Source organism: Cebus imitator, unplaced genomic scaffold (genome assembly GCF_001604975.1).
Source record: "Cebus imitator isolate Cc_AM_T3 unplaced genomic scaffold, Cebus_imitator-1.0 Scaffold254, whole genome shotgun sequence".
Classification (NCBI taxonomy): domain Eukaryota; kingdom Metazoa; phylum Chordata; class Mammalia; order Primates; family Cebidae; genus Cebus; species Cebus imitator.
In genome coordinates this window covers 983,520-997,530 of record NW_016107569.1, presented here as the reverse complement: position 1 = coordinate 997,530, position 14,011 = coordinate 983,520, and the positions used below count along the sequence as shown (strand labels likewise).

Below are 14,011 nucleotides of genomic sequence, written 5' to 3'. Positions count from 1 at the left end.
AGGTGGGGGTGGTGGGGGTGGTGGGCGTAAGTGGGAGTGGTGGAGGTAGGTGGGGGTGGTGAGGATAGTGGGGAGACTCCAGCAGCCAGTGGTCGTGCCCAACCAGGGCTGCGTGCGGGCAGGCGGGCTGACAGACAGGTGCCCTGCTGCACCTCTTCCAAAAGGCTCAGAGGAAACGTCCTGAACGAGAGCAAGACGCCCCGTAGTCCAGACCACAGCCTCGGAGAGGGTCCCCCAGGCTCTGCCTCCAGCGCTCACTCCCACCATTGAGATGCCTGGAACCCGTGCTGCCACCCACGGAACTCAACCAGCCCCCAGCCCCGCCCTGACTCTTCAGGATGTGGTGCTCACACTGCAGGAGGGCTGCTCACACCCAGCATCCTGGCCAGGGAGATGACGGGCCATCGAGTCCCAGGGGGGTGGGCTGTGTCCTCTGCATGCCCATGTCACTCCCCAAATCCTCTCCCCAAGCCCAAGTGCCCTCACCGTGTTACAGGCTGAAGCTGGAACACTGGCCACGGGCTCTGCTGCCGTGAGCAGCACAAGGCGGGAGTCTGACTACATCTTGTGCCTTCGGCCCCACGACAGTCTGGACCGACCCTTGCTACCAGCGCCTGAAGGCAGAGGTGCTGCCCCGGGTCCACTCTCTCGCTTGGCGGCGGGTCCACTGAGCAGGGTGGATGCAGCCTTCAGTTGCCCCCTACCCAGGCCTCTCGTGCCAAGAGCTGGTTCCTGCACAGTCCCCGACCCCTCTTTCCCACAGTGCCAGTTACAGTGACCTCACCATCCCCCCGGGGTCCTCCTTGGTGCCAATCAATTGGGGTGAGTACACCTGGCCCGCTGACTTTGCCTCTGCCCAAAAAAGGACACTGAAAACACACATGGCCGGAGCTCCTGTCCACGTAGCCAAATCAACGCCCATTTAGGAACTGCAGCAGATGCCGGGTGCCTCACGCCTGTAATCCCAGCACTTTGGGAGGCTGAGGTGGGCAGATCACCTGAGGTTAGGAGTTCAAGACCACCCTGGCCAACTAAAAATACAAAAATTAGCTCTGGGTGGTGGTGGGCACCTGAAATCCCAGCTACTCGGGAGGCTGAGGCAGGCAAATCGCTTGAACCCAGGAGGTGGAGGTTTCAGTGAGCCGAGATCCTGCCACTGCACTCCAGCCTGGCGACAGAGTGAGACTGTCTCAAAAAACAAAAATTAGTCAGGCGTGGTGGCGGGCACCTGTAATCCCAGTTACTCGGGAAGCTGAGGCAGGAGAATCTCTTGAACTTAGGAGGCGGAGGTTGCAGTGAGCCGAGATTTCGCCACTGCACTCCAGTCTGGGTGACAAGAGAGAGATTCCGGCTTAAAAAAAAAAAAAAAAGAAACTGCAGCAACTGGCGGCCAGCGTGGGCACTTTAACGTGTGCGGTGATGGATTCCCGCCCCTCCTTTAGGGGCCAAGACACGTCTGTGGTCTGGCCTTGGAGAACTGACCTGCAGACTGACATCACCACACAAGCACACACGTCTGCATCTCAGCAGAAGCTTCCAGACTCCGTACTTCGCTTTATGCAGAAGGATGTGCGCTAACATTTTCATTCTTGTTCTACTCCACTCTATTTGATTGAAAAAATAATGTGGATCAAACCCATTTAGTTGACTTTGCCAGTGGCCAGCAGAGTACTGCACAAGTCTGGGAACTGCTGACAGCCTTTGCCACGGGCTGTCCTGACTTACTGGTTCAAAGCCCGAGTGGCCGCCCGTGCCAGGCCCTGTGCTAGGATCTCAGGCTTGGAAACCCTGCCCCGACCTTGAGGCCAAGACGGCCCAGCGTGGCCTGACTAGTGCAAGTGCCCAGGGCGGCCCAGATGGTCAGGTGGGTTCTCCCAGCTTCCCTGAGTGGGGAATGTTTAGTCTGACTCTGAGTGCAGGGTGAACTGCAGCTGTGGCTTTGTATTTCTGGCAAACAGCTGGACTTCAGTGACGGTGGACCTTGGTGATGCTGGATGTCTGGTTGTGGCCAAGCACAGAGGGCTTTAATTATGCAGCGAGGACCAGCAGGGTGGGAGGACAGGGGGAGGAAGTGAGGAAAGGGTCCAGCCGTCCACTTCCCCTTCTTTCTGCCCCACCCACCAAATGTGAATCCCCACTCAGCAAAAACGGGTGGGGAGGCCAGGCGCGGTGGCTCATGCCTGTAATCCCAGCATTTTGGGAGGCCGAGGCAGGTGGATCATTTGAAGTCAGGAGTTCCAGACCAGCCTGGCCAATACGGTGAAACCCCATCTCTACTAAAAATACAAAAATTAGCTGGGCATGGTGGCAGGCACCTGTAATCCCAGCTACTCAGGAGGCTGAGGCAGGAGGATTGCCTGAACCTGGGAGGTAGAGGTTGCAGGGAGCCGAGGTCGCGCCACTGCACTCCAGCCTGGGCAACAGAGACCCAGTTTTTGTTTTTTTTTTTAAAAGGGACTGGGAGAATGAAGGTAGGGAAACAAAGATTACTGATTCATTTTCAGGCCAGAATATGAATTGGTCCAGCTCTGGGGGCGTCTCTCTTGGATCCCGGCTGGAAAACGATTGAGTAGAAACACCATGGCCGTGGCCTCTTGGACGGATGCCACGAGTGGGACGACAGATAATGCGTGTTTTCCCGGTGCGGACTCTCAGAAGCCCACCGCCAGCGCATCTTGGAAGTGCCACTCATAGGGGCTCTGCCAAGGGAGTGCTGGGCCCACATGGTCCCGCAGATGGTACTGGGCGGGTTCAAAGGAAGGAGTGGCGGCTCTGGGTGCGGTGGAGGGAAGACAGCAGCCACCGCCGACCGCCCTGTTTGTCAGACGGGGCCTGGGACCAAGGGAGGCAGAGACGCCTCTGGGCCACTGTGGCCTCAGGCTCCGCAGGCTGTGTCCCGTCCAGGCTGCCTCTGCAAACAGACCCTGACCAACCAGCTGCTGCTTTGCCACCGTGCCCAAACATGCAGCTGGCGTCCTGAGCACTGAACTGGGCTCTGTGGGCATCCCAGCACCCGGCCAATGCCTTAGAGGATGACCACAGCCCTCCCCACCACAGCCCTGAAGGGAGGGCTGGTGCTCCCATTAGGCAGATGAGAAGACTGAGGCTTGGAGGAGCGGGCCACCCAGGTGTCCCGGGCTGAGATGGCCAGAGGAGTAGGGATGACAGCGCCCTGGACAAAGGTGGGAGCAGCCGGCAGGGTGCCCCATGGCTCTTCCACGCCCATGAGCCCACCTGTCGCGCAGTCCCAGGGAGCTCCCCGTGCTGGCACCCAGGAGACCTGAGTTCTACCCAGACTCCAGCCAACAGGGCTTCTCCCCTGCAGAGTAAGGGCTGGTGCACGGCACCTTGAGTGTGCTCGGGCTCACAGGGGTGACCTTGGCCCTCCAAGCTCATAGCCCCATGAGAGTTGGATGCACAAGCCGGCAGCCACAGGGCGGAGCAGCTCCCAAACCCCAGGCCTCGGTTTCCTCATCTATAAAGCTGGGATTATAAACGCCTCAACCCGCAGAGTTTTGATGAGAATTAAGTGTGCTGAGACACAGCATTCAACAGCGCTTGCTAGGAACCCTGGGAAGGAGTCCTCTGCTGGGACAGCTGGAGGTGGTTATGTGGGAGGGCTTCCTGGAGGAGATGCCTGGCTGAACTACACATTGAGCAGGGCCTTGCCAGGTGGTCAGAAAAGCCGAAACCCAAGGAATGGGGAGTGGGTGGGTCCAAACCCTATGAGATTGGGAGAGGGGGTCTTTAATGCCTTAGAAGGCCTCCTGGGAAGCAGCAACGGGTTTTTCCTAGACTGTGATCAAACTGCTTCAGAAGCCTGTTACCGACAGGACTGAGCTGGTTGTGGAGCTGTGGCCACCAGCCTCCCAAGCTTCCTGATCAGGTGATTGTGGGAGGGGGCAGGGGAGTTCTGGCAGAGGAGGGTTCGTTTTTAAAGAACAAAGAACTGGGGTGTGTGAGCAACAGCAGCCTTCAAAGGCAGCCCCGGGGCGGCTCCACAACCTTCCCCGGAGTCTGGCTTTGCCTTAACTCCTTTCTGCGCACCTTTGGGCAGTGCCCAGGGAGGCCTCTGGGCTCGGTCAGGAACAAGGCAGAGGTGAGTTCCAATCCTGCCTGCCTCTCACCGGCACGTGGCCTCGGACAGGTCTCAGAAGGTTTCCGAGGCTGTTTCTTCTGCGTAAGCCCCCGCGGGGCCCATGGGGAAGATGCAGCCAAGTCAATGCGGAAATGGACGGTAGGTCTGACCAACATCACCACCCTGCCTTCAGAGCCAGCTGCTGAGCCCAGAAGGAAATCGGGCCCACTCCTTGTTTTTGACTGAAAATGGTACCCCCGGGTTTGGCGCCCTGCCGTCATTCCCAGGCTTGGCAGTCGGCGCCTGCCGGCTCTTGGCACAGCACTGCCAAGCTGCCGTTTGTCAGGTGCTGAGCCGCATCAGGCACCGGGCCGGGTCCCACACGTGCATCGGCCCATTTACGTTCAAAGTTCAAAAGATCCAAACTGCTCCCACGGAGGCGCACTTTCCCTGTGCAGATGAACCAAGGAAGCGTGAGGGTGTTGTCCGAGGTCACCGGTCGCCTCGCCATTATGAATGTGTGTGCTCTCCGAGGACCATTCCCCAAGGCAGGGCGTGGCTGGGCAGCAGCGTGGGGACACTGTGGCCCACCTATGTCACAGCAGATCTCCTGCCATCACTGCCTCTGGGACAAGGAGGGCTGGCCGCAGCCACAGCCCGAGCAGGAAGGAGCCAACAGCTCATCTATTAGACGCTGAGGTCCTGCTGCTCAGCCTCCCGGCACAGGGACCCAGGCTGGCAGCAGGGGAGACCCCGGGAGCTTTCCATCCCTCCCCAGCCTGCTGCTGGGTCCTTTGATGTTCTGCATGTGAGGGCTGGGTTTTCCTTCGGGACTGGAGAGCTCAGGTGGGGGAAGTGGGGGCCCCTTTCCAGGGGAGCCAATTAGAAGAGGCAGATGTGAACTGGCAGACCTGGCACACAGGAAGCACCTGGTGGCGGCCAGGGCCAAACAGAACGGGGTTTGGGACACTTGGCATTGTGGTGTCGGGGACGCTGGCTGTGCCGGGATCGTAGCAGGTGGGTACGGGGTCCTATCATGGTCCCTCCAAGTCCCTGCTGAAGGAGACACTGATCTGGACCTGGCGTGTGTGACCCCGGCCAGTGATTATGCAATGATGGGGACTTGGCCATCAGGCCTGGGGAGCAGCGCTGCCCCTGTAGACTGTGCTGGGGACAAGACTGTGTATCAGGGCAAGGAGGTGGATGGGAGCCGGGAGCCCAGGTACTGAGGCCGAGCAGGGGCCCTCCTCTGCCCACCCGCAGCAGGTTCTGGGCACAGCCACCCTGTTGCCCAGGCCCTGCAAGGCAGGCAAGAGGGCCACCCCACTGGACAGATGAGCAAGGGGCCGCTCCAAGAAGGGATGTGGGCCAGGCCAGGGGGCTCACTCCTGTAACCCCAGCACTTTGGGAGGCTGAGGCAGGTGGATCACCTGAAGTCAGGAGTTCGAGACCAGCCTGGCCAACATGGTGAAACCCCATCTCTACTAAAAATACAAAAATTAGCCAAGCGTGGTGGCGCATGCCTGTAATTCCAGTTACTCAGGAGGCTGAGGCAGGAGAATCGCTTGAATCCAGGAGGTGGAGGTTGTAGTGAGCCGAGATCACGCCATTGCACCCCAATTTGGGTGACAGAGCGAGATTCGGTCTCAAAAACAAAAAAAGAAGAAGGCATGTGACCCTGGAATCTTACACGGCCAGGGGCGCTGGGGGTGGGGGCGGGCTGGCAATGGCTGGCTTCATCCCACTTGGGACCTTCTGAATAGGGACATTTGGCCTTTCTTTTCCGACTCCGCCTCCCCTTGATTGTAAGATGCTACAAGGTAGAGCCAGATCCTTGGTTCACAGGGAACCCCAGGGGCTCAGCACTGACTCCCTCCTCCCCCTCCCCCTCACTCCTCACAGGTGAGCAGCCTGCGAAGGGTTCTGACTTGGCCCATATCTGCAGAGCAGCGCCATATGATACCCATTTAACAGATGAGAAAATCGACACAGAGGTGAAGCTATACCGCCAAACGGTGCCAACAGCCACTCATCCGGCAAGCGCTTAGAGATCACTGAGGGTGTGCAGGTGCTGTGCCCACCCTGAGCTAATGTGGCCGAAAGAGGGTGTGGTCCCTGCCCCTGGGACTCCTGCCACGCAAGGGCTGGACCTGTGATGGGCATGATGACGGGGCCTGAGGATCACCTGCAAGACCCAGCCCCTGCCACCTCCCCGCCTTGTCTTGGACACAAACCTCTTTAAACCAGGTAGGCCAGTAGCCCCCAGCCGCGGTGGCCCCCAAACAAGACTCACCATTTCGCTGCCCCTCACTCCTCCCACCCCCGAGACTGGAGTAGGGGCTTCTCTTCCCGGCCCCAGGGCTCCTCATCCCTGACATAAATCAGCTGTCATGTCTTTCTGTCCGCCAGGCCAGGAGCTCGCTGACCTGTCTAGACGCTGCTGACCTCCCAGTGCCTGGCTTGCTTTGGACGCTCAGGGTTTGAACATAAGAATAAGCGTGTACCACTGAGGGAGGACTGGAGGCTGCTGAGTGACCGTGGGCACATCCCTGGCCTTCTCCAAGGCTGCCCCGCCCGCCTCCGGGGATTGAAGGGCACCGGTGTGATGCCAGGGGAGGGAGCAGGGGCGTATGAACTGTAAAGTGACCCTGGGGACAGGGCTGCTGAGCTCTGCCCTCGCCCACACAGGCTCTGGAAGGAGTGTCCAGCCGCAGAGTCTCCGGGGCACAGCTTCAGGTGCCCTGTCCTCCAGGGAGGGTCAAGTGACGGCACTCAAGGCCTGGCAGTTTGGACAGAGAACCTAATGAGGATGGATGGTATCCGGGGCTGGAGAGGCGGCAGCCAGCTCCTTCCCAAACAAAAATTGAGTTTCTGAGAGATTCCGTGTGGCAGGGGGGCAATCCTGACAGATGTCCAGAGGTTCCTGGGAAAAGATTGCTTCTGATGGAGGCCCAAATGGATATTAACGCTCCCTGGCCAGGCAAGCCCTTCTCAGATGAGAAGCCTCTTTCCCGGAGCCCCCAGAGCCAAGCAGGGGCCATCGGAACGACCCGCCTCCCAGTCCAAATCCTGATTGACTTCCCGGGAGATTGGCTTCACGCCCACCGGAGTGGAAGACGCATGGCCAGGTCCGGCGTCCTGATCTTTCATTAAGCCTGTCCTGACCCTTAACTCTGATTTCTGGGTTCGGTTAGTGCCTTCTCACTGTTCCGCCCGCCCAGGGGTTCCCAGAAGCAAATGCCATAACTCAGACGTTCTCGGTGTTAGGAAAACAAAATAGCTTTTATCCCCCAGACGCAGATCCAGTACATTTAAAAGCTCTCCTCCGGAGCTTGAAGACAGGTTTAGAGATGTGTCTGTCTTTGGGGTCTTGGGGGGATTCTCGTCTGCTCTCACGCTGGCTCCTAACAGGCCGGCTCTGCCCTGCTGGTGCACTCGCCCCTCTGCTGCCCCCCCACCCCGTGCGGACCTCCCGGCGTCCTGCCCCTGCAGGGGATGGCTGACCCCTTTCAAAGCTGACCGGGGCTGCCTGCACCCCGCCTCCCGCCACAAATCCCCACCAAGAGCTTCCCTCTCTCCTGTTTCTTGGGCACTTGTTTTGTCTGATGTTAAACCCCTCCCCCAGATGTTTGTGGGCCTGGACATCAATACTCCAAGAATTGTCAACCCCGGCCGGGCGCGGTGGCTCATGCCTGTGATCCCAGCATGCTGGGAGGCCAAGGTGGGCAGATCACAAGGTCAAGAGATCAAGACCATCCTGGCCGACATGGTGAAACCCCGTCTCTACTAAAAATACAAAAATTAACTGAGCGTGATGATAGGTGCCTGTAATTCCTAGCTACTTGGAAGGCTAAGGCAGGAGAAGCTTGAACCCAGGAGGCAGATGCTGCAGTGAGCCTGGACAACAGAGCAAAATTCTTAAAAAAAAAAAAAAAAAAAAAAGAAAGAAAAATAGTCAACACCAAGATCCCAGGTGAGAAACGGAGGCACTGTGCAGGCCTCTTCTCACGCCCCAAGTCCAAGGTCAGAGGCCAGGGAAGCCTCCACATGGGCACCCCAGGAAGGAGCCGGATTCCCACCTCCCACGGCTTCAGACCCCCGTTCCATCTCCTGGACCACCGTGGCCTCCCTCTAGGTCGGAGCTGGCTGGGGGCAGGGTCACACACACTCTGGATGGCTGGTGTGTTGCCAGTGCCTGGCACAGGGCGGGGCTCAGTGTCACAGCCATTCTCACTAAATGCTCTGCGAGCGTTTGGTAACAGAAGCCTAGCTTAAGCCCACGGAGTACCAAAATGGACGTGTCTTCTTGGCTGTCTTCCTCATTTTCTGAGGTTTGGCAGGAGGCACAGGTGATTCCCACCGTAGCTGCTACGAACGCCAGCTAACTGCGGGGAGGGTGTAGGCCTGGGACTCAGGCCCACCAACTGGAAGCAGCTGGGGAAGCAAGAACTGGAGGAATGGACCCAGCCCCTGCCCCACATCCATCTGGGTTGTGGGGGCACGCCCAGGTTGAGCTGCTTCCTGCACTCAGTGGGAGCAGCCCTGGGGCAGTGGGTTTCTCACCCGGCCACCCCTGGCCTGGTCCGGGGCCTCTGTTCCTGGTATCTCCAGCCTCCCAGTCTTTCCCCAGCACATTCCCACTGGGCTGAGCGCCCCACACTCTTGTGTTTGCAGTTAAGAGATCTAAGGATGTAGGCAGGTGTCCCTATTTCACAGCCAAGGAAAAGGGGACTCAGAGAACCGAGGGAAGTTGCCCCAGGTCGCACAGCAGGACTGAGAGCCACGCCCCGGCGGCCTGTGGGTGACAGAGCCAGAGCTCGAACCTCCCGGCCCCCTGCCTCTCTGACATCTGGCATCTGGCGTTAGGGCTCCGTCACAGACCTGTAGACCGAACGCTAGAAACGCCTCCTCCTCTTCCCTCTTCCCACTGCCCAAGGACGCACACCGTGGAGTCACCTCTCCCGAGGCACAGTCCCCACCCCGTCTTCCTCTCAGCACCCCAGTAAGCTCCCGAGTGTCTGTCTTGACCCCGCAGCCTGGGGCCGGACACTCCAGCCTCATCTCCTCACGCACCACAAATCCCTTGGGCCCCGCTCCCCAAATGTGCTGTGGGAGCCTTGTCAGGCCGCCCCTCCTCCTGGAATGCTTTCTCCCTCCTGCCCGCGCTCAGAAATCCTCCCTGCTTTCATGGCTCATCAGAAATGCCCCCTTCGCCAGGAAGCTTTACCGTCACCTCTGCTGCAGTGACTTCTTCCACCCCGAATCCTCCCTGGCCTGTAAACTCCTCAAGAGGACTAGGACAGAGGCTTCCCCAGAACCCAGTATACAGTAGGTGCTCAAAAATATCTGTCCAACTGAAATGAAATAAGCTGAGAAGCCTTAAAGAGCCAATTCTCCCGGCCGAGCAGCTTTTGGGGTGGCATGACCTCCACGGACAGCAGTGCAGGCTGTTCACTGCTCAAGAGCACCTGGCCAGTGGGCAGGGCTCACATCTTTCTCTTCCAAGCCCAGCATCCCATTATGCACAAAGGAAGAAATATGCATTTTAAAAATGTGCACACTATCCCTCGGCGGCCAGGGGTGGCCCTGCTAACGCCCAACCCCAAGCCTGAGCCTCAGGAGGGCGTCAGAAGCCCAGCAGTGGGAGAAGGGGGCAGTGAGCTCAGCTCCCACCACCAGGGGTCCCCAGCTCTAGGATGAAGTCAGCAAGCCCCACCCAGAGGACAGCTCCTGCAGACTGCCTATACGCAGCTTGGGAGCTGAGAAGGGTCTGAACTTTGAAGATGGTTTTTATTTTTTTGAGATGGAGTCTTGCTCTGTCACCCAGGCTGGAGGGCAATGGCGCAATCTTGGCTCACTGCAACCTCCACCTCCTAGGTTCAAGTGATTCTCCTGCCTCAGCCTCCCGAGTAGTTGGGTTTACAGGTGCATGCCACCACACCAGGCTAATTTTTGCATTTTTAGTAGAGATGGGGTTTCACCATGTTGGCCAGGCTGGTCTCAAACTCCTACCTCAGGTGATCCACTCGCCTCAGCCTCCCAAAGTGCTGGGATTGCAGACGTGAGCCACTAAGCCCTACCTGAAGATGGTTCTTAAAAAGTCAAAAGAAAAAAATTTAAATATCCACTGAATAACATTTAAGGAAGAATATGTGAAAATATTATAAAATTCACATTTCGGTGTCTACAGGTGTCCCTGGAACGAGGCCACACCTGTGCCTTTTGGTCTGCTCTGCGGCTGTTTTCCCTGCAAAGGACAGAGGGAGGTTGCTGTCACCGAGATGCCAGTAGTCTCAGTGGCAACAACTTCCCTCTGTCCTTCCTGGAACTGTGCGGACCGCAGGGCTCGAAGCCTCCCCATCCGGCCCTTTTCAGACAAAGCGTGTCAACCCAGTTCAGGAAGGGGCTTCCTGGAGACCCCTCTGGGGCTGAGACCCCTGGGGTCTTCAAACCAGGGCCTCTGCCCCATTCTCCTGGCACCTGCTGCGGTCCTGGGCCTGCCCTGTGACTGGCAGTTGGGACATCTCCCTCGATTCCCACCCGGGCAGGAACCAGGAGGCGCAGGAATCAGATAGCTCTTGTCAGCCCGTAGCCTTGGGGGGCCTTCACTCCCAGCAGCCACACCCCCCTTTCTCTTCGGCTCACGCACCGTATACTGGGTAGTTCAGAAAGTCAGGCGCCCACCAACATCAGCCCTTCAACTCACATTAGCAAGAGGCTCCTGCTGCCACGTGTCCTCCTAGGCCTGAACCCCAGCTTGCTGGGAAACCGCCCCCCGGAAGGACCACGGCTGGGGACTTCGGGGAGCCCACGGTGGCTCCTGCCTAATGTCTGCTCTGGAGGGGGCTCCCCAGTGTCTGCTCACGGAGTCCCCTGTTCCCCCCGTTCTGCAGGGGTGGGGTTAGGCCAGACAGAAGAGCGCCGGGGGGCAGGGCCAGTCCACAGGTCACAGTGGAGGGCTGGGTGGGGGGCTGCTGGGAAGGCTGGGGTTCAGGTACCTGGCCTCCCAGCCCCCAAGCCTGTCCTGCCGCCCACCCGGCCCCAGGCACTCACCGTCCAGCCGCCGCCGTCCGTGCGCATGTCGCAATACACCTGGAAGCCGGCCGGGTAGTGGGTGGGAAAGACAGAGTAGACACCATCGTCCTGCTGTCCGCTTAGGAGCACGTCCAGACAGTCTCGGGGCCGGGAGCCTGAGGCAGGCAAGGCCGTCAGGATGGCTGCAGTCCCCAGTGCGTTCCTGCCCGGCCCCCTCGCCCACGCTGTCTGTCCACCCTGGGGTTGAGACAGCACTGGGTGTGGGAGTCAGACCTTGGCTCTGCCACCCTCTGCTGAGGCTAGGTGAGTCAGCCACCCTCTCTGGGTCTTGCTTTCCTCAAAAATGGACTGAGAGGGCTTCTGCACAGGCTGCATGGATGCAGGGTCCAGCCCTAGGAATCTCATGGCTGGGGAACCCTCACCCCAGCTTCCCCAATCCCCAGGCTGGGACCCGAGTCCCCAGAGGACGGCAGCCCCTGCCCCACTCACCAGTGGCACAGCCCCGGGGCCGGGCTCCCCGGGCGGGCGCTCTCTGAAGGTCGGCCTTGGTGCGGGGCCGGCCCAGCCCCCGGTCCCTCTGCAGGGCATCCAGGATGTCGCTGACGGAGTTCACCAGGTGCGCCATGTGGGCCTGGCTCTCAGAGAGAAGCTGCAGAGCACACAGGGTGAGCCGAGGGGGCAGGGGCTCCGCTGGGGGTTGGGTGGCGCACACAGCATGTTACCGGCCAGAGTGGGCCCTCCCCTGAGGCAGAGGTGGGCTCCTGGTTCAATGGCAGCCCCCACCCTGCCCTGGCCCCTGGGTCTCTGTCCAAGGTGGTCTGAGAGGTCAGCCGGGCTATGATGGAGCCTGTGCTCTGGGACCCCGAGGACTCAGAGGGCCGGGGAGCAGGCGGGAGGGGAAGGAAGCTCCAGCAGGCACCTGCCACCCCTGCTGCCCCAGGCTGTGTTCAGCCATCTCTGCGTGTTCAGCCCAGGGGTGTAAACTGGAGGAGGCCGCGCCATGCAGGGAGAGGCGCCACTTGACGTTGGGCAAATCCAGCTTCAGCCCAGCGCGTCCGCTTGCCAGTTATATGACTGGGGGTAAGTGTCCTCACCACGCCTTGTCTCCCCTGGCTTGGACAAACTGCTATGGGGACCAGTGACAACACGGGGGAAGTGCCAACCCAGTGTCAGTAACCGGCAGGTACTCAGCACACCAGGTTCCCACAGAACCTTCCAGGCTACCAGCATTCCCACTGCCATCTCTTCTGATCCCGAGCAAGGCTGCTGAGGCGGGAGTGACTGATCTGCCCTTGACAGAAGGGTGCCTTGAGGCTGGGGAGGCCGCAGGAGCCTTTGTGCAGGCTCCCAGGCTTCCAGATCAACAAGGCTCCCCCCATCCCACCCCCACCCCTCATGCAAACATCACTCTGAGTTTCTGTGTCTCTCCGATGTCCATGACCTCACTGGGACCCCCATAGTGCTGCAAAGAGGGAAGATTTAAGGTTGTCATCTGTTGTAACAAATAGGGAAACTGAGGCCCTGAAAGAGCGATCTCTGAGAGTGAAGGACGGCGTGGGAACCAGGACTCAGGCTACCTCCCCAGGGCCGGCTGGCTGGCAGAAAAGGGGCCTGGGGCCGTGGTCTTGTGTAGAAGAGCAGGGTCAGGGTGGGGACGGGGCAGTGGTCTGGACCAGGCTCTGGTGGTGACTGCCTGTGTTTTGACTCCAGTCCCTCCCCCACTCACTAGCTGTGTGACTCTGGAACAGCGTCCGAACCTCTCCATGTCTCCGTTTCCTTGTAACCCAAGATAATGAGCCCTGGTTCTCTGAGTGGGGGGATTCAGGGGAGCCTGGGCTTGCGAGCTCAGCCGTGGTTCTGCACCCTTCACTCCCACCCTTCCCTCCATCACAGCCTGGGGCTGGAGCTTGCCAAGTGCAATGCTGTCCCCTAGCACCTCCACCTGTGTTGGCTGCCTCAAGGGTCTGGGGTCTGTTGCCCTCACCCTGGGCTGCAGGACCACGTGGAGGATGACGCAGTGGCGGGCTACAGCCGGCCAGCCAGCGATCGTGGAGCAGGCCGGGTCTTTACACACCGAACCTGTCACTTGCCAGATAATAGCCCATTCATGGAAGGAAAATAGAAATATACAGTGCCAGCAGTTTACAAAATATGATTCTCAGCTCGTCCAGAGGCAGGGGCCCTGCAAAGCTCTTAGTTTCCCTGTCAGTTTCCCCTCTGCTGAGCAGGTGATTCAGTGAGGGCTGAGACCAGGGGGGAGAGGAGCTCAGATGGGCAGGCAGAGCGTTTGAGCTCCATCGGGGACGCTCCACAGAGGGACACAGGTAGCACCCCCTGTGGGAAGGCGGCAGGTGGGGGCCGCCCTGCGACGTGTGTGCGGCAAAGATCACTTGGTTAATTCACACCGGTGCTGCCCGTTTATCTGAGTCAACACAGCCACAACGCACGCAAAAAACAGGCACGGCCTCCTCCCTCTTGCTAACGGGCAGGGAAGACCTCCGTTTAAACCAGCAGATGATTAAAGTTGAAAATGTACATATAAACATGCCCCGAATTAATGGGGAAGTCAGTCCCTGCTCGCTGAGCTGCACAGGCGCATGTGGGGGGTTGGTGGGGCGGCGCTTAGAGGCATTGGCATCGGAGCTGCTGTTCCCGGCACTGCTCGGCTGTGTGAGCCAGTCTGCACAGGCACCTGCCACTCAGAGCCGCAGTCTGCCTCTCCATAAAATGGGATAATAAGGCCGGGTGCAGTGACTCAGCCTGTAATCCTAGCACTTTGGGAGGCCAAGGCGGGTGGATTACCTGAGGCCAGGAGTTCAAGACCAGCCTGGCCAACCTGGTGAAAAACTGTCTACTAAAAGTACAAAAAAATTAGCCAGGTGTGGTGGCAGGTGCCTG

At 59.2% G+C, this 14,011-nt stretch overlaps 1 protein-coding gene across 1 annotated transcript in view; it reads right to left on the bottom strand.

Moving 5' to 3' along the window:
• The window catches only part of FIBCD1 (fibrinogen C domain containing 1), a 40,959-nt gene that overhangs the window by 14,004 nt on the left and 12,944 nt on the right, over positions 1–14,011 (bottom strand). The window contains exons 4-5 of the mRNA XM_017499068.2: positions 11,603–11,762; positions 11,132–11,268 (exon numbers count right to left, since the gene is read on the bottom strand). Of these exons, the coding sequence (XP_017354557.1) occupies positions 11,132–11,268; positions 11,603–11,762 (297 nt within the window). The remainder of the gene's footprint in view (positions 1–11,131; positions 11,269–11,602; positions 11,763–14,011) is intronic.